The 19805-nt window shown below is 42.7% G+C and overlaps 1 protein-coding gene across 50 annotated transcripts in view; it reads right to left on the reverse strand.

Moving 5' to 3' along the window:
• The window catches only part of neb (nebulin), a 224129-nt gene that overhangs the window by 109593 nt on the left and 94731 nt on the right, over nt 1-19805 (reverse strand). For 44 of the 50 annotated variants that reach the window (XM_033024768.1, XM_033024762.1, XM_033024753.1 and 41 more), the window contains 16 exons: nt 19233-19340; nt 18792-19103; nt 15463-15666; nt 11291-11395; nt 11094-11201; nt 10678-10989; nt 9812-10015; nt 9590-9694; nt 8042-8149; nt 6703-7014; nt 5276-5479; nt 3728-3832; nt 2322-2426; nt 1726-2037; nt 397-600; nt 200-304 (listed from right to left, as the gene is read on the reverse strand). In XM_033024768.1, the coding sequence (XP_032880659.1) occupies nt 200-304; nt 397-600; nt 1726-2037; nt 2322-2426; nt 3728-3832; nt 5276-5479; nt 6703-7014; nt 8042-8149; nt 9590-9694; nt 9812-10015; nt 10678-10989; nt 11094-11201; nt 11291-11395; nt 15463-15666; nt 18792-19103; nt 19233-19340 (2913 nt within the window). The remainder of the gene's footprint in view (nt 1-199; nt 305-396; nt 601-1725; nt 2038-2321; nt 2427-3727; nt 3833-5275; nt 5480-6702; nt 7015-8041; nt 8150-9589; nt 9695-9811; nt 10016-10677; nt 10990-11093; nt 11202-11290; nt 11396-15462; nt 15667-18791; nt 19104-19232; nt 19341-19805) is intronic. The other 6 variants (XM_033024802.1, XM_033024784.1, XM_033024792.1 and 3 more) reach the window with 5 other exon arrangements.

A 19805-nucleotide genomic window follows, 5' to 3' on the forward strand; every position in this document is an offset into this window, starting at 1 on the left:
AGAGTCATGGTGTCATAGTCATTTAGTGACCACCATAGTCACATATTTCATTTACCCAGCTGAATAGTCTGTCTGGAGGTGATTTGAACCCTGGTGCCTTGCTCTTTATTCAGTAATATACCGCACTGCTCACCACAATTCCTCTGTTAAGTTCATTACAATTTATTGCATGCACAATGCATTAATATTGTACTCTTACCTGACTAATATTTTCAGCATTGGATTTTGCCAACAATATCTCTGGAGTGTCTGGTAGGATATGAATCTGCAGTTTGTCTCTCTCCCACGCTTCTTTATATTTTGCCTGTGGCGGGTGAAAAGGGAAGAATCACACTCAATCAATTTAGAATTCCAAGAGGAAGGGATGATGCTATGAATCTATCTTAAGTCTCTTACATTGCTCAGTTGGTCTGCGTTGATTTTAGCCTGGACAATACTGGGTAGGTCGACAATGCTGGTGAACTTGATGGTCTCAGGGCGTTGACGGTAGAGCCGCTCACTGATGATCTCCTGGGCTTTCTGTACTTTCTTAACGTCAAGAGAGCCGTTGGGCATCCATCCGCAACCACGGATCCATTCCATATCGGACTTGTACAGCCACTGGAGGAAGGTCACACACAGGATTACATTGATATACAACACAGTCACTTGGCCCAACAGAACTGCTCACATCATCTGCAGTTCCTTGTATCTGCCCAAGCCTTTCCTCATTTAAATCTAACTATGTAGCCCTTTAACCCGTTCTCTCTTATGTTAGTGTCCGGTTCCCATTTTAAGGGCATTGATTCTATTCACCTCAACCACCTTTGGTATTGAATTTTGTATGCCTGGAATAAGCAATTCCTTTTATTTACCCGAATGGATTTCCTGATGCGTCTCCTCTATTGAAGGTCTCATGCTACACTCTTCCCCATAAATGTGTTAATTGTGTTAACAATATCTGGCTAGTTCCAGCTTAGATGAAAAATTCTGAGATTGTTCCACCAAAAGATTATCCATCTCGCCTTCTTTGAAACACTCCTAAAATCACATTTTTTGACCATGTTTTTGACACCTATTGTAGTAGCTATTTAGCTTAACTCAGTATGTTATGACTATAACCATTTACCTTTAAATTTTATCTGCCTGTAGTTATGTGGGTGGGATTTATACGTAGTCTGAGGCGTGTTTGCGGCTGGGATTCTTGCGCAGATGCCCTAGTAGTTTTAGTTTAGTTTGAAGAAGCATGGGGGACAGGTCACAGCTTTCCACAATGCACGAGTTTGACTGAGTAAGATCAAAATGTACTTATACAAGAAGAAGATTGGATGAATATCTTAGGTAGACAAAAATGCTTAGTTTAAAAACGGCATGGAAACATGCCCTTCGGCCCACCGAGTCCATGCCCACCATCGATCACCTGCTCATACTAGTTCTATGTAACCCACTTTCTCATCCCGTCCTACAGACTACGGGTCAATTTTACAGTAGCCAATGAACCTACAAACCTTCACGTTTTTGGGATGTTCGATGAAACCGGAGCACCGAGAGGAAGCCCACATGATCACAATGAGAATGTGCAAACTCCAAATTGACTGCACCCATGGTCAGGATTGAACTCCCAACTCTGGCGCTGTGAGATAGCATCTCTAGTGGCTGTACCACTGTGACCACCCTCATTACATAACAATACATGCATGACTATTTGAGTAGTTAGTCTTACATTTTTAATTTTATAATACTCACATCACTCTGCAAATCATAAGCCTTCCTAGCTTGGATCACATCGTTCTGGTCTGGGAGGCAGGTCCACTGGTGCAGGTGCTGCCTGTAGTCAACGTCACTGACCAGGGTCTGGCATTTCTTGGCCAACAGGATATCCAGCATGTCGACCGGTATGTTGAACTTGGTCTTGGATTTCTCAAAGTCCTTCTTGTATTCCCTGTCGCTCTGCATCTTAGCTACATGCATGCTCCAAACCATTTTGGGATCATCATAGATGTCTCGGCATCCAATGTGGTGTCCAAGTTGACCGCGATATAATTGTTTATATTTGTACTGTGGAGAAGAGGCAAAATCAAATCATTCTTGCTTTATAATCTATTCCATCAACTTCCCTTGAATATAATTGGTAACATAGAATTGAAATACTTAAACAATGTCATTCTGAGAAAGGTCTTATACATGAAAGATCCAGAATCATTTGGTAATTGGTTCATTTGCAGCTCCTAATGTTTCTGTTCAATATGATCTTCTGGTTTTTTTTCCAGAGTCAAAATTATTCACTCAGAATTCACACAATTACACAAAAATCAAAATTCAGTCGGAGATGTTACACTTACATCACTTGCAATGTTTCTGGAAGCTTTTGCACTCTGAATAGATACAGCATCAGCATGATAATGTATAGACTTCTTCATACCTTCCCAGCCCTCTTTGTAAAGTTTCTATGAAAGAACAGAAATAGCAAGTGTTTCATAATGTATGACTTCAGGAAGATGCTGAATTAATGCCTAGCCTGGGAAAGCAGGTTACACCTTTACATATAGGTCATCCTAATTGATATTTAGCAGCCTTTGAATTCTACAGTAGAATTTGAATCAAATAGGGCTAAATAGTATAGTTAAACAACACACTGTAATTTTACCATATAATCTCCTTCAAAATAAACAGGTTAAATTAATACCCGAAGTAGGGCAAGTAATTTCAGATCAATGTTTCAATTGGAGAACTATTTATTTTTATGGTTGCTTTTAAGTTGAGAAAATAGACAATGTGCCTCAAGACAAAGTTCTTTTCAACTTGGACTCCTTGAGCCTCTTCTTAGGCTCTATAAGGCGCTGGTCAGGGCGAATTTGGAGTATGATAAATGTAAATTCTGGTCAAATTGGAGATGCCAGGACACTAAAATTGAGTAAAGGCTTCTGTGCTGCTAGGCCATTTGGTCAATTTAAATATGCCTTCTGCAGAAATGGGGCAAGCTGTAGAATTGTGCCAGTTTGTCCAGAGCCTAGATAAGAACTGCAGGAAGAGAATGGAACATCTGCAGATTCTGACAATTAGGTGCAATTTGCATGGAATGGACTGGATGAATGCAAACCAGACATACACATTGTAAATAATGTTGCAAAGCTTTACTTTGCTAAATGTTGATTGGATTAAGTGTTGAGCCTTGTCTGGGTTTCTTGAATATCAAGGCACATGTTGTGATGTTTGCTTGCTTTCAGAAGCTCCGTTTGAATACATTGTATTAGTCACTGTATTATTTAGTTGGGGAAATGTCTATCATGTACTGGGTTAATCGATATCTGCTATTGGACTGTAAAGAGACCACCCCCATGTGGTTCGGCCCCTCAAGGTTCGGGGACCTCTAAAAGGCCGCTCCCACGAGGTCCTGTGTCGATCTTCTGGGACTACACTTGGGACTGTGTGACCTCTGGAGTGTCTCTGCTTGAACAAGGCTAAGAGGGCTTCGCCAGGCAAAGATCAGACCCGTGGTTAGGTATAGTAGTGGGAACTGTAATTGTGTTTTTGCCAAAATAAAGTTTAGTTGCGCAGGTGCTTGACTCAGTGATTTTTGATTGAAACTAGACTGGGGGGAAGCTTAGAACGAGCTATTTACAACAGTAGGATTTAAACTTCTGTTCCTAATCAGTAACATAATCAAACACTAAATGTCGACCTAAATTATGTTGATTAACAGCAAACGTTACATTGTACTTACGGTAAATAATGATTTCACTCTTACCTCACTAATGTTGGCAGCATTGGATTTTGCCAACAATATCTCTGGGGTATCAGGAAGCACGTGAATCTGCAGTTTGTCCTTCTCCCAAGCTTCTTTGTATTTTGCCTGTGATAGTTTAAGAAGATAAAATTGAAAATAATCTCCACATTCAATTCATTCATTTAAAGTGTGAAGGGCCTTTACCTGTCTTGAAGAAAACTCTGCAGATTGTTGGGAATCTAAAACAATCCAGAAAATGCTGGAAATATTCCTGAGGTGGCATCCACTATAATGCCTATCCTTTAACGAGATGTCATTATCAGGTGTATTTTGTGCCTTCCTTTTCTTTCACAATTCCAAATGAAGTATGATGAACTTGACTCGCTGAAACCTTCTTCCATCACCATTGATACCCCTCCCCTTCTTATAACCACTTCTTATACAACTTAAGGAGATGCGATATCTACCCCCTTCTTCTCTCTATCCTTCCACCATCCAAGCACCAAAAGGTCAACGTGCAGCTAATTCCAATTTACCATATCTCTTGCATATATCTTGCACCTTTTCCAATTTAGCATATCTCATTTGGTACTCACAATATAATTTGCACACGATTGGAGAAATTACAAGCAGAATTCCTCCTAATAGTTCACATGGTTATCCCTGTCACTATTATTCCCCATCACTTTGACCTCTCAGTTTTTGGCCTGTTTCTCTGTTCCTGCAGATCTCAACATAAGTTCAAGGAAGAGCATCTCCACCGATGCTCACTGATCCCTTGGGCTTTCCCAGCATTATTATTTATTCCATTTTCCAACAACTAATGCATTTGCTATCACAGTTTAAGGATAAGGGGGAAATCTTTTAGGACCGAGATGAGGAAAACATTTTTCACACAGAGAGTGGTGAATCTCTGGAATTCTCTGCCACAGAAGGTAGTTGAGGCCAGTTCATTGGCTATATTTAAGAGGGAGTTAGATGTGGTCCTTGTGGCTAAAGGGATCAGGGGTATGGAGGGAAGGCAGGTACAGGATATTGAGTTGGATGATCAGCCATGATCATATTGAATGGCGGTGCAGGCTCGAAGGGCCGAATGGCCTACTCCTGCACCTATTTTCGATGTTTCTATGTTTCTATAATTCCAGACTTGTCTGTTTACCCCTCTCTCTGGTGATCTATTTTTATCTCCTGCATATAGATCACATTCTAATAAGACATTTTCTTCACCCCCTTCTTAGCCAACACTAATCGAGTGATGGAGTCACTAATATCTGTTCTCCATTTTCTTTTGGTGTCTATCCTATAATTAATTTCCCTTTTGTTCTCTCTGCACATTCTCCTACATACAACGTAAAATATGAATCGTTTGAAGAAGGGTCTCAACCCAAAACATCACCTGTCCATGTTCTGCTGAGTAACTTCAGTACTTTGTGTCCTTTATTCTACTTATTCCTAATTCCGATTAAATTCGACCTTTAATGTAATTCTGTTTTTTTCTTTGGAGATGCTGTTACTTCTAAGTATCTTGAACAGTTTCTAATTCAACTTGAGGTATCTTAAGTCTCTTACGTTGCTCAGTTGGTCCGCGTTGATTTTAGCCTGGACGATACTGGGTAGGTCGACAATGCTGGTGAACTTGAGTGTATCAGGGCGTTGACGGTAGAGCCGCTCACTGATGATCTCCTGGGCTTTCTGTACTTTCTTAACGTCAAGAGAGCCGTTGGGCATCCATCCGCAACCACGGATCCATTCCATATCGGACTTGTACAGCACCTAGAGGAAGGTCACACACAGGATTACAGTTACTTGGCCCAACAAGACTGCTCACTCTTTCCTTGTTTAAACCTAATTGTGGTTCTCTTTAATCCTTTCTTACTCATAATAGTGCCCACACAGTCCCATCTTGAGACATTGATTACATACACCTCAACTCTAATGGTGGTTTCTGTGTGTTTGGATAAAGCAATTCCTTTTAAATTCCTGATGGGAGTTCCTGATGCGTCTCCTCCATTGAAAGCCTCCTCTTACACACTTCACCACAAATGGAAAGTTTATTTCTGCTTCCATCCTATCATAAAGTTTTCTTCATTCTAGATCACCTCATAATCTTCTAATTTTAGCTTGTGTGGTTTCTTCTGTTCATTCTATCCTGATATTTCTGGCATTATCGTTGCATGCATGCGCACTGTTGCCACTAGATTATTTTTATCACATGGCAGGATTCCAACTGCAGAATAATCCTGGTTTATTGCAAATGTAGCATAACTATTTAATTCTACCCCTCAAGAAATAAAACCTGGTGAGTAGCTGGTATCCTTACTGTCCTTGCCAGCAGTGAATCATTTAACAATTGGCCTATTTGGCCTTCTACCTTTCTTGGTCTCACAGAGTTAAAGTAATGTGACCACCGATTTGTCCAACCAAGAAGCACCACCTTGCATTCACTCGCAATATTTAGGTTTAGTGAAACTGCATGGAAACAGGCCATTCGGCCGACCGAGTCCATGCCAACCATCGATCGCCCATTAACACTAGTGCTGTTATTCCACATTCTCATCTACTCCCGATACACTAGGGACAATTTACAGAGACCAATTAACCTACAAACCTACACATCTGAGGTGAGGAAAGCAGAGCACCTGGATGAAAAACACGTGGTCACAAGGAGAACGCACGTACTTCACACAGACAGCACCCAAGGTCAGAATCAAACCCAGGCACCTGGTGCTGTGAAACAGGTGCCACTGTCGGCCCCCCTATTTACTAATTCTGCAGGTTTTACAAATGTCCAAGAGTTAATTTTGGATAAGTACATTAAAATCTGTGCATATTACCCGATGGTTAAACAACCATCCATTCCTTCCAGTTGCAAAACGAATGAAGTTATTCTGCCAATATCTCACTAATCATCACAATGCAATTGGTCCAAAAATATAAACTGTTTTAAATAATTAAATAAATACTATTTTGTGGAATGGTAATAGATTAATACTTACATCACTCTGCAAATCATATGCCTTCCTTGCCTGAATGACATCGTTCTGGTCTGGGAGGCAGGTCCACTGGTGCAGGTGCTGCCTGTAGTCAATCTCACTGACCAGACTCTGGCATTTCTTGGCCAACAGGATATCCAGCATATCGGCCGGCATGTTGAACTTGGCCTTGGATTTCTCAAAGTCCTTCTTGTATTCCCTGTCGCTCTGCATCTTACCTACATGCATGCACCAGACCATTTTAGGATCATCGTAAATGTCTCGGCATCCGATGAGGTGGCCAAGTTGCTTGCGGTGGACCTTTTTGTATTGGTACTGGTAGCGAGAAAGTCCAATTATTATTCAGGTCATGGTTACATATTTCTCAGTCAGTGGTATTATAGTTAGGTGAAGCAACATCCCTGATTTCCCCCCCGTTTACATTCACTGTTAGAAATGACTGACGAATACAACAAAGCTTTATGTTTAACCAACCAAAACTGGCTCACTCCTGTTTTTCCACAGTTTTATTTATTCCCAGCTTTTAAATAATGTATTTTTATGGATAATAATGTCTCAATGCCATAATTATTTGGCATGACAAATACTAATAAAAAATGTTAAGACTTTTTATTTTTTCATAAATTTTCTTTCTGTTTTTTTTTCTCTCTTCAACTAGGCTCTCTTTCTTATTCATTTCTCTTATAGGATTCAACATCAAATTCTTCCCATCCAACAGCTTTCACTATTCACAACAAATGTGGATGTAAACAGTTATCTGAATGGCCCCCATGGGCTCCTCCGATAGTTTGCCTGGAATTTTAATCTATTTCCCTACACTCTCCTCATCTCAAATCCCTTCTCTACTCTGATCTCCTAACCTTCTCTGGGGTAGCTGATAGAAATAAGTTGATACCACAGGGCTTCACTGCACACATCCACTTGGTGATGTCTGAAGAATGTCTGTCTGAAGAAGGGTCTCCACCTGAAATGTCACCCATTCCTTCTCTCCAGAGATGCTGCCTGCCCCACTGAGTTACTCCAGTATTTTGTGTCTATCTTCACTTGGTGACGTGACAGGGTTCAGGCTTCTGGAATACTTACTGAAGTATTAAGTTCTTTGCACCCAAAATCATTCCCACTTTTAATCAATCCTTCTTCTCCAGATTTCCTAGACATATTTTCTAAATTATTTAACCTTATTGCTTAAGGAAGCATCCTGTTCACTTGGGTCCCCAGCATCCTGTTCCATTCTCTTCACTGTTATTAATTTATGAAAGGACATATTACCTTAATTGTCTGCAGAACTTGAGCAATTCTTTCAGACTCTCATAGCACCAGGTAAACTCATGAGCAAACTTACATCACTCGCGATGTTTCTGGAAGCCTTTGCAGCCTTGATGGAGATGGCATCATTTCCTAGTTCATACCCTTTCTTCTTCGATTCTTCCCATGCTTGTGTATATGCTTTCTACGCAGCACAGAAAGAAAAATAATAGAATGTCAGTGGAGCATGTAAACATTATTCTAAATTATGTCCCCACTGGTTGCTAGTTCCCTGGTTTGGCAACTCGAATCCCCAGGAACAAAGAAGATTGCAAACAGTGGTAAACACTGCCCAGTCCATCACAGGCATTAAACTCCCCACCATCGAAGAGCTCAAAAGGCAGCCAGCATCATCAGAGACCCACACCACCCTGGCCACACTCTCATTTCACTCCTGCCATTGGGGAGAATGTACAGGAGCCTGAAAACTGTAATGTCAACGTTCAGGAGCAGCTTCTTCCTAACAGCCATCAGGTTATTAAACACTACAAATAAGCTCTGAACTACATAGACTGGGGTGGTGGAAAGGGGTTGGGTGGGAGGTGGAATTTTTGTCTATGCACTATTATTATTTGGTTGTTCTTTTATATATACACATCTATTGTGCTGCTGCGTAAGAATTTCATTTGTTGCATTACAGGGCATATGACAAAAGAACACTTGCCTCTTTTACAAAACCCAAATTGGAAACTCTTCCTCTTCCCCCACTCAGTACACACTCAGTACACACTCAGTACACACTCAGTACATCCCCTCTACCCTTCTCACACCAACACCTGACCCCACTACTTTTCGCTCTCACTCAGAGCCCATACTCGATAATTACTTGCAGGGCAAAGCTGACCACATTCACCCCCATTCTTCCCTCCTCCACCCGAACTTGGTTTACAATCATCCTGCCAAACCTTTCTCACTAATATCACGATATTCACCAAACTTCACAACCTGCTCGCCCCACTCCTTTCAAGGCCCACACACCATGTTACACCTTCCCTTATTATGTCCACATCTAAAGCATCCCTTAGTCTTACTCACTTGGCTACATCTTTTCCATTCAACCTCACCCTTCTCTCTGCACCCATTCCAGCACCATTGGGCACATCTTCACCTCTCCAATTCCCCATGAACCCAGAACCTCCAGACCCCAGCCCCACTTGAATCTCCACTCTCGCTCAAACCAGACCCTTTCTCTGCTGCCACTACACTTGGGGTAAATGTTAACTTTAGACTTTTATTTAAATTAAGGTGATGTTGATAAGTCAATAGCAGCAATTGAAATGAGTGCAACAAATACAAAATGTTTTTGCAAAATGATTTTCTTACTTCTGATCAACAATTTAATTTGTAAGTTAATCTATTAAATCTATGTAGTTGAGTGTGAAAGGACAATATTGTGATAACAAGTTGGCAGGGAAAAAAAATGTTAACGTAACTATGCTCGTGTGCATCTTGAGAATATATGTTCCTGTCATATTTCTCATGAAATAAACTGTAGGATAAAAGCATCAAGTTAATGGGGAGAAAATGGGAAATGTGGCAATCTCTTGCATTCATCAATTGTTAATGGTTGTATTGAATTCCTTACCGAACTAATGTTTACTGAATTCTGTTTGGACAGCAGCATCTCAGGTGTGTCGTTTGGAAGGTGAATTATGAGCTTGTCTCTCTCCCAAGCACTACGATACAGACGCTGAAGGGAAAGAAATTGATTCATTTATTCCTTCACCAATCATCGAGATCACTCATCAGAAACAGCCATGGCAACAGTGGCAATGCGATATCTGTTTGGCAAAATGAAAATACTTACGTTGTTCATGTTGTCCGCGTTGGCTTTAGCTAGGACAATACTAGGTAGGTCAACAATGCTGGTGAACTTGATCTTATCAGGACTTTGACGATAGAGCCGATCACTGATGATCTCCTGGGCTTTCTGTACTTTCTTAACGTCCAGAGAGCCATTGGGCATCCATCCGCAACCACGGATCCATTCCAAATCGGCCTTGTACAGCCACTGCAAATATCAAGAGCAAATCATTAAAAGACATTGAATTTAAATATGAATTGGCTCTGAGTGGCACAAACATGGCCAAAACAGATAGGGAAGATCTTAACAGTAAAATGTTTTAAAAAAAGACACACTCCCAGTGTATTTAAGCATGCATGCACTATGAATGTTGCAAGATATTTGAGAGATTAAATACTTCTGTCTGATGAATGTTCCTTTAAGTAGACACAGATGTAGTAAGATAGCACAATTAGCTTTCCAATGAGTATTCATTAAAGCGTATGTTTATTCCAATAAGGGAGGAATGCCGGTCACGAAAAGTTATTACATGGACGACTGATGTCGGAAAAACATTAGGCCTGCTAAGGTGGAAAAGCACAGAGAAGTGGTTGTGCTTACTTCTCTATTAGCACATTTTCACCCCAAAATGGATAGTTAACACGATCTTCTCAGCAGAAAATTTATTTCATATGCAATTTGTGCTTAAAAAAACAGGTGTCAAAGCATTGAGTTTCTCAGCTTCTATATTTCATACACTTTTTCTTTGCTTTATTTGCTCCCAAATTGCCATTTATTTTTAGCATTTGCCTTGTTACATTAACTTTTGTGATAAACTAGCTTTCTAAAAGAAAATGGTGGCGGGGAAGCAAAAACTACGGTATACTCACATCACTTTGTAACTCATATGCCTTCTTTGCCTGGATCACATCATTCTGGTCTGGGAGACAGGTCCATTGGTGCAGGTGCTGCCTGTAGTCAATGTCACTGACCAGAGTCTGGCATTTCTTGGCCAACAGGATATCCAGCATGTCGACTGGTATGTTGAACTTGGTCTTGGATTTCTCAAAGTCCTTCTTGTACTCCCTGTCGCTCTGAATCTTGGCCACGTGCATGGACCAGACCATCTTAGGATCATCTTGTATGCTACGGCATCCAATATGGTGGCCCAGCTGCTTGCGGTAGGCTTCGTTGTATTTGTACTAATTGTGAGGAAAGGAGATGTTGGTTAAAACATCACCAGTGATGTTAGTATCTGATGTACAGCGGTCTTCAGAATATGCAATAGTCTCTAAACACCTCTTACCATGCTAGCTATGTCTCTGGACGCTTTGGCAGCCTTGATTGAAATGGCATCAGCGCGCAAGTCATAACCTTTGAGTTTGGACTTTTCCCATGCATCACGGTACAGTTTCTAAATGGACAGACAAACATGACATTAGACTTTGGTTCTGATCATTGGTAAACCCAAGTTCCAATCTCTGCGGTAGCATGGTTAAGTACCTGGCTCATGTTGACAGCATTACTCTTCGCCAGTTCAATTTCGGGTGTGTCCAGTGTGACGTGAATCTTGGTTTTATCAGCATCCCAAGCTTCTGTGTATAAATGCTGCATAAAAGAAGCGTGGCAGATAATTATAGTTTCTAAGTCAATTAATTCCAAGGGTCAAATAATTTTAAAGATATTTCATGAGCAAACGTAGGATAAGATATTAGACCTAAAATGCTGTTGGAACTCAGCGGGACAGGCAGCATCTCTGGAGAGAAGGAATGTGTGACGTTTCGGGTCGAGACCCTTCTTCAGACTGATGTCAGGGGAGAGGGAGATTCATAGATAAGGAAGCGGAGTGTGAAAATAGGACAAGGGAATGGAGATCAAGGAAAATGTATAATAGATCATTGTTAGCTGGGAGAAGATTAACAACAAAGCAAACAGAGATAAAATGTAGTTGGAGACAGACAGAACTTGGATGGGGGAGGGAAGTAGAGAGAGAGAAGGAAAGCAAGGTTTACTTGAAGTTAGAGAAGTCAATATTCATACTGCTGGGGAATGAATATTGAGGGGCTGCTCCTTCAATTTGTGCTTGGCCTCACTCTGACAAGGAAGGAGACCCAGGACAGAAAGGTCAGTGTGGGAATGGGAAGATAAGATATTTCCTGTTTGACGTGCATGCAGTTTCACCCACATTCCTCTAAAGTACAACAGTGATCAAGAGTTATCAATTCAACTTGAGAAGAGGAAGGAGGTCACCTGTGTATTTCTGCCTATTATTATTATTATAGTATTCCTCATTGCCTGCTGTGAGCGCAAGACCAAGTCTGGTACACGAGTGAGTGAGCAGCTGAGAGGAGGAGCAGCACAGGAGTTTTATAAAGGAGCAGTTAAATTTCAGGGTACACAAAATTGCTGGGGAAACTCAGCGGGTGCAGCAGCATCTATGGAGCGAAGGAAATAGGCGACGTTTCGGGCCGAAACCCTTCTTCAGACTGATGGGGGGTGGGAGAAAGAAGGAAAAGGGGAGGAGGGGGAGGAGCCCGAGGGCGGGCGGATGGGAGGGTGGGAGGAGACAGCTAGAGGGTTAAGGAAGGGGAGGAGACAGCAAGGGCTAGTAAAATTGGGAGAATTCAATGTTAATGCCATACGGACGCAAGGTCCCCAGACGGAATATGAGGTGCTGTTCCTCCAATTTCCGCTGTTGCTCACTCTGGCAATGGAGGAGACCCAGGACAGAGAGGTCGGATTGGGAATGGGAGGGGGAGTTGAAGTGCTGAGCCACCGGGAGTTCAGGTAGGTTATTGCGGACTGAGCGGAGGTGTTCGGCGAAACGATCGCCCAACCTACGCTTGGTCTCCCCGATGTAAATCAGCTGACATCTAGAGCAGCGGATGCAGTAGATGAGGTTGGAGGAGATACAGGTGAACCTTTGTCGCACCTGGAACGACTGCTTGGGTCCTTGAATGGAGTCGAGGGGGGAAGTGAAGGGACAGGTGTTGCATTTCTTGCGGTTGCAACGGAAAGTGCCCGGGGAGGGGGTGGTGCGGGAGGGAAGGGAAGAATTGACGAGGGAGTTGCGGAGGGAGCGGTCTTTGCGGAAGGCAGACATGGGGGGAGATGGGAAGATGTGGCGAGTGGTGGGGTCACGTTGGAGATGGCGGAGGATTATGTGTTGTATTTGGCGGCTAGTGGGGTGAAAGGTGAGGACCAGAGGGACTCTGCCCTTGTTGCGAGTGCGGGGATGGGGAGAGAGAGCAGTGTTACGGGGTATGGATGAGACCCTGGTGTGAGCCTCATCTATGGTGGCGGAGGGGAATCCCCGTTCCCTGAAGAACGAGGACATTTCCGATGCCCTGGTGTGGAATGTCTCATCCTGGGAACAGATGCGCCGTAGGCGGAGGAATTGGGAGTAGGGGATGGAGTCTTTACAGGGGGCAGGGTGGGAAGACGTGTAGTCCAGATAGCCATGTGAGTCAGTGGGTTTGTAGTGTATGTCGGTCAGGAGTCTGTCCCCTGCGATGGAGATGGTGAGGTCAAGGAATGGTAGGGAAGTGTCGGAAATCGTCCAGGTGTATTGGAGTGCCGGATGGAAGTTGGTGGTGAAGTGGATGAAGTCAGTCAGTTGTGTGTAGGTGCAGGAGGTGGCCCCAAAGCAGTCGTCAATGTAACGGAGGTAGAGGTCGGGGATGGGACCCTGGTACGTCTCGAACAAGGATTGTTCAACGTACCCGACAAAGAGGCAGGCGTAGCTGGGGCCCATGCGTGTGCCCATAGCTACGCCTTGTGTTTGGAGGAAATGGGAGGAGTTAAATGTAAAGTTGTTGAGAGTGAGGACCGGAGGAGATTGTCAGTGGCTGGGTATAGGTTGCTCCTCTGGTCGAGGAAGAACCGGAGGGCTCCGAGGCCATCCTGGTGGGGGATGGAGGTGTAGAGTGACCGGACATCCATGGTGAAGATGAGGGGGTGAGGGCCCAGAGAGTGGAATGCGTGGAGGCGGCGGAGAGTGTCTGAGGTGTCTAGAACATAGGTGGGGAGGGATTTGACCAAGGGGGATAGGATGGAGTCAAGGTATGTGGAGATGAGTTCGGTGGGGCACGAACACGCAGAGACAATGGGTCTGCCGGGAGAACCGGGTTTGTGGATTTTGGGGAGAAGGTAAAAACGGGCCGTGCGGGGCTGGGGAACGATGAGGTTGGAAGCTTGGTCGGGCAGGGCGTGGGAATTGATGAAGTCGGTGATGGTGCTAGAAATGGTGGCCTGGTGCTCGTCAGTGGGGTCATGGTCCAAGGGTAAGTAGGAGGAGGTGTCCGAGAGTTGGCGCGTGGCCTCAGCTTTGTAGAGATCGGCGCGCCAGACTACCACGGCACCTCCCTTGTCGGCTGGTTTGATGACCCAATCTGGGTTTTTGCGGAGTGATTCAATGGGATTGAATTAAATTAAATTTCAGGCACTGAATACTCTTAGAGGTGTATAAAAGGAATGCAGGTACAAGCGGAGTGGCCAATATTGAGCAGCTGTGCTTGAGGGGTAACTGCTGAGGCTTTGTTCTTGAGAGACTGTGGTGAAAAAGGCCAAGTGGAGGTAAAGGGTAAGACAAAGTAGGGCTTTTAATTTTGCCACTTCCTCCTTTACCTCAGTGGGGTGAAAATGTCAGTTAGGGCTGTGGCATGCTCACCCTACAGGATGAAGGAGATCAGGTGGACTTCCAGTGTCCGTGAGGTCTACACCTGCGGGAAGCATGTCCAACTAAAAAGGACTGTCAGCATGTAACTGCGGCTGTAGTTGGACAATCAGGGATGTTGAAGGCGTCATAGAAAAGAGTTCTAGTGAGATGCAGGTGGAAAGTACATGGGTGACCACCAGGAAAGGTTAAGGGACTAGGGCAGAGAATGCAGGAGTCCTCTGCACCAATTTAGTCCTCTAGAACTGATGTACCCTTTGGATACTGTTGGGGGGGGGGATGCTATCAGGGGGGGGGGGGGTGGGGGGGGTAACCATTCAGAGGAAAGCAGTTGTGTGGCACCAAGACTGTCTCTGAGACCCAACAGGGTAGGGTAAAATCAGACAGCTACAGTGATGGAAGACCTTATAATTAAGGGGACAGACAGAAGATTTTGTAGCCAGAATAGCCAAGTGTTGCCTCCTTGGTGCCAGGGTCTAGGGAATATTGGAGTAGCTGCAGAATATTCTCAAGAGGGTGGGCGAGCAGTCAGAAGACATTGTGTGCATCGGTTCAAATGATGTAGGTAGGGAAAGTGTTACGGTCCCGCGGAGTGAATGTAGGGAGTTAACCAAAATGTACAAAAATAGCAGGACCTCAAAGGTAGTAATCTCTGGTTTACGCCCATTGCTATGTGCTAGTTAGGATAGGAATAGAAAGATAGGACGGATGAATGCGTGGCTGAGGATATTGGTGCAGAGGGAAGGCATTCCGATTTTTGAAACATTTCACAGATTATACAGTGAAACAATGACAGATGATTTAAGAATGTATCAAAGTCAGTAGAAAAACAACAAAGAGATTTCGGGATACAGCATTAAACCAGTGTATAATTCATCCTACATTTCATAATTGTTTTAAAAATCTAGCATATATCACTATTATGATCATAGGAATTATTTATCCTATAGTGAAAAAATATTGGAAATAAGCTCTATTTTTGTCAGTAATATTTACTTACTTTGTTAAGGTTCAGAGCATTGTTTTTGGCTAAAACCAGTTCAAGAGAATCAAGAATGCTTGTAAACTTGAATTTGTCTGGGCGCTGCCGATATTTATTTTCACTCAGGATCTCGCCAGCTTTCTTAGCCTTCTCAACATCCAGTGAACCACTGGGGTTCCATCCAATTCCACGAACCCATTCCATGTCTGCCTTGTACACGATCTGTGGGTCCAAAGAATTGTTTTGTTTAGGAAGAAAACAGAAATTGGGCGGCACAGTGGCGTAGTGATAGTGTTGCTGCCTTACAGCGCCAGAGACTCGGGTTCGATCCTGACTACGGCTGCTGTATGTGCCAGGTTGGGTGTTCTCTCTTGTATGTTAACCCATGGGTTTTCTTCGCATGCTCAGGTTTCCTCCCACATTCCAAGGACATGCAGGTTTGTAAGTTAATTTGTTTCCATAAAATGGCCCCAGTGTATAGGATGTGAATGGAATAATGGGTGATTGCTGATCTGCGCAGACTTGGTGGGCCGAAGGGCCTGTTTTCACAGATCTGCATGCCTGGATCACTAAACTAAACTAACCTAAACTAACCTAAACTAAAGAAGAACCAGGGGTACATATGAAAGTGGCTGCATTCAAACTGCATGTGTTCAGTCAAAGTTAATATCAACTTGTAACAACCACTCAATTTGCTTTCTAGCATGCATTAAAGACTTGATCAAACAGAGTAATCATAAGCAATTTTTCAGACTAATGATGGGAACACTCTTCTCATTTATTAATATTAATGGGGAGATATAACATTAAAACTTCTGGTTCAATGTTGTCCAATCAAATCTTTAATGCATGCAGGAGGCCTCTAACAATTATTAGTCTGGAGTTTATGAGTCTGGATAGATTCTAATATTCATCCGTCTTTATGCTGAGCGTGTTTTCTTATGAAGATTGTTTACTTCTTCTGCAGCAGTCTCTTGGGATTGAGTGAATTGGAGTGGATTGAGTGAATTAGGGAAGATTTAGAGGGATTATCGGCCAATTGCAGGAAAATGGGACTAGTGTAGATGGGGCATGTTGGTCGGCATGGGGAAGTTGAGTCAAAAGGCATGTTTCCATGCTGTATGATTCTATATCTCTATGATTTGTTTCCACTCCACAACAGTGTGGGTTCAAATGTGTTGACGAGGCCAATGTGGTATTTGCAGAGTCTTCCACAGATGTGGCAGAAGGTGGCTGATGAAGCAAGTGGGTGGGTGGTTTGGAGGTTTGGAGCCCGTATTACTCTCCAGATACATCCCGAAGCATAGCCTCACATTCTCCATATCAATCCAAAATGCTCCTTCGCCATTTTTATTGCTCCCAGGCCAGAGGATCCCAGACTTAATGGGTACTTTTACAAGGAAGCTTCAAGTTCATTATAGTTCTTGTGTGACATGCAGGTTGACAATTTGCTTATCATACTGCATATAAACAGAATATTTTCCTGGTTGGATTTCTCAAGATTATCTTGTCTGTATTATTTCACTATGTAGCAACAAAAAGAACAAATACAAATAACAAATCACACATCTTTCACCACGCACTGCTAAACAGCCTTTGCAATTAAATTGTACACTGGCATTGTAGATACAGAAGCATTTTAATCAACTTTAACAATTTAATTGTTGCCAGCAACACTACAAATGCACAAGCCATTTAGAAGCAAAAAGAAAACTAAAACTCACTGATGGCAAAGTTTAAAGGAGATGTTTTAAGGATTGTAAAGTTTTATGGGATTGGAAAGGCTAGATGCAGGAAAAATGTTCCCCATGTTGGGGGAGTCCAGAACCAGGGGGGCACAGTGTAAGAATAAGGGAAAGGCCATTTAGGACTGAGATGAGGAAAAACATCTTCACCTAGAGAGTTCTGAATCTGTGGAATTCTCTGCCATAGAAGGCAGTGGAGGCCAATTCACTGGATATTTTCAAGAGAGGTATAGCACTTAGGGCTAATGGAATCAAGGGATATGGCAGGAATGGGGTGCTGATTTTGGATGATCAGCCATGATCATATTTAATGGCTCGAAGGGTGGAATGGCTTATTTCTATGTTTCCATGTTTCTATGTGCAAGTTAAGTCTTTTTTTACACAGAGAGTGGTGGCTGTCTGAAACACGCTGCCAGGTGTGGTGGTGGAGGCAGATACAATAGTGGTGTTTAAGAGGTTTTTAGATAGGCACACGGATTTGCAGGGATTGGAGGGATGTGGATCAAACTGCAGACAGAGGACATTGGTTTAACTTGGCATTATGCTCTGCATGGACAATGTGGGCCGAAGGACCTGCTCCAGTGTTGTACTGTTCTATGTTATCATGCATACATTAATCACAGGGGACATCAAACCGGTTTGAATAAACAAATAAGACTCAAGATAAAAGAAGCATACATTTTAAACATCCGTTCACCAATATTAGAATCACAGTAAAGAGAATAAAAGGGAATAAAGTAGTTTAAATGGAAAGTTTGTTCCAAATATAAAGATTAGGCAGGACATTTCACCCCTTAAGTTGAAGGGGAAAAGATTTTAAGGTGAAGGAGAAAAGATTTAACTGGAATCTGAGGGGTAACTTTTTCACACAAAGTGTGGTGGGTGTATGGAACAAGCTATCAGAGGCAGGGAATATCCCAATTTTTAAGAAACGTTTAGACATATATATGAATAGGACAGGTTTGGAGGGATATAGGCCAAACATGGGCAGGTGGGACTGGTGTTGTCGGGATATGTTGGCCGGTGTGGGCAAGTTGGGCCAAAGGGCCTGTTACCACTCTGTATCAATCCAGGACTCTACGACTGGAAAATCACAGTTTTAAATTCACCAATGCCATAGAGAGGTCAGATGTCTAAAGGTTGTTATTTTGCCATAGAATAGCTTTCCTCTGGATCTCCACATGAAGTCTGATTTTTGTACAAGAATAATGGCTGGGAATCAAGTACATTCAGATAGTGAAATAAATTGTTGAACCAACAAACGTAAATTCTTTTGAGAAAAATTCCTTTTCCTTGGTGAAAAATCATGCTTGAAGAGATAATAATGGACTTAGTTCTTTCCTCAAACAAAAGTACTAGCAATCCTATTTCAAATTTTATATTAATGGATGCCATGGAGATATCTAAAGCACAACACAGTTAAATGACCTCGTCCATGAATAAAACCTCACAGATACCTGGCATTATTTAATTAATCTGTGAATTGATACAATGGCAATTTGCATAAATCTTTGATTTTTAAAAATTGATATTTCTCGCATTGTCTGACCAATATCTTAAGAATTCGACGAGGGATTTTCGGCGTATTAAGGAAATACTCACATCACTCTGCAAATCATAGGCCTTCCTTGCTTGGATCACATCATTTTGGTCTGGGAGGCAGGTCCACTGGTGCAGGTGACGCCTGTAGTCAATGTCACTGACCAGAATCTGGCATTTCTTGGCCAACAGGATGTCCAACATGTCGACCGGCATGTTGAACTTGGTCTTGGTTTTTTCAAAGTTCTTTTTGTATTCCCTGTCGCTCTGAATCTTGGCCACGTGCATGGACCAGACCATCTTGGGATCATCTTGAATGTTACGGCATCCGACATGGTGCCCAAGCTGCTTGCGATAGGCCGTTTTGTACTTGTACTAAAAAGGAGATCAAGCAATTTATGTTGCTTTTATGCAGTAAACTCAACTCAAGGTAAATGCACTTTGAAAGTGCCAGGATAAGGCACTGGCACAATTCACTGACATTAAATCCACAAGTCTACTTACATCACTGGCAATATCTCTGGATGCTTTTGCTGCTTTAATTGCAATTGCGTCACCTCGCAAGTTGTAGCCTTTTTTCTTTGACTCCTCCATTGCATGTCTGTACATTTTCTGTGGGGAAGAGATAATATTCTTAGTGATAGCTTCAAGTCAGAGGTGGACAACTTTTACATCATTTTAGATAATTGCCTGCAAATGTTCTGGGCAGAAATCCCTCAAATCCTCAAGATTGGATCTTATTTTCACTGGAATTTAGGATGAGAGGGGATTCTGACTACGAGAGCTATCTGTACTTTTTCACCCAGAGAGTTGTAAATCTGTGGAATTCTCTGCCACAGAAGGCAGTGAAGGCCAATTCACTGGATGTATTCAAGAGAGAGTTTGATATAGCTCTTAGGGCTAATGGAATCAAGGGATATGGGGAGAAAGTAGGAACGGGGTACTGATTCTGGATGATCAGCCATGTTCATATTGAATGGCAGTGTAGGCTCGAAGGTCCGAATGGCCTATTCCTGCACCTATTTTCTATGTTTCTAATGTGCTGAGTAGTGACTAATGGCGGAGATTCGAGGCAAG

Source organism: Amblyraja radiata, chromosome 7 (genome assembly GCF_010909765.2).
Source record: "Amblyraja radiata isolate CabotCenter1 chromosome 7, sAmbRad1.1.pri, whole genome shotgun sequence".
Lineage (NCBI taxonomy): Eukaryota > Metazoa > Chordata > Chondrichthyes > Rajiformes > Rajidae > Amblyraja > Amblyraja radiata.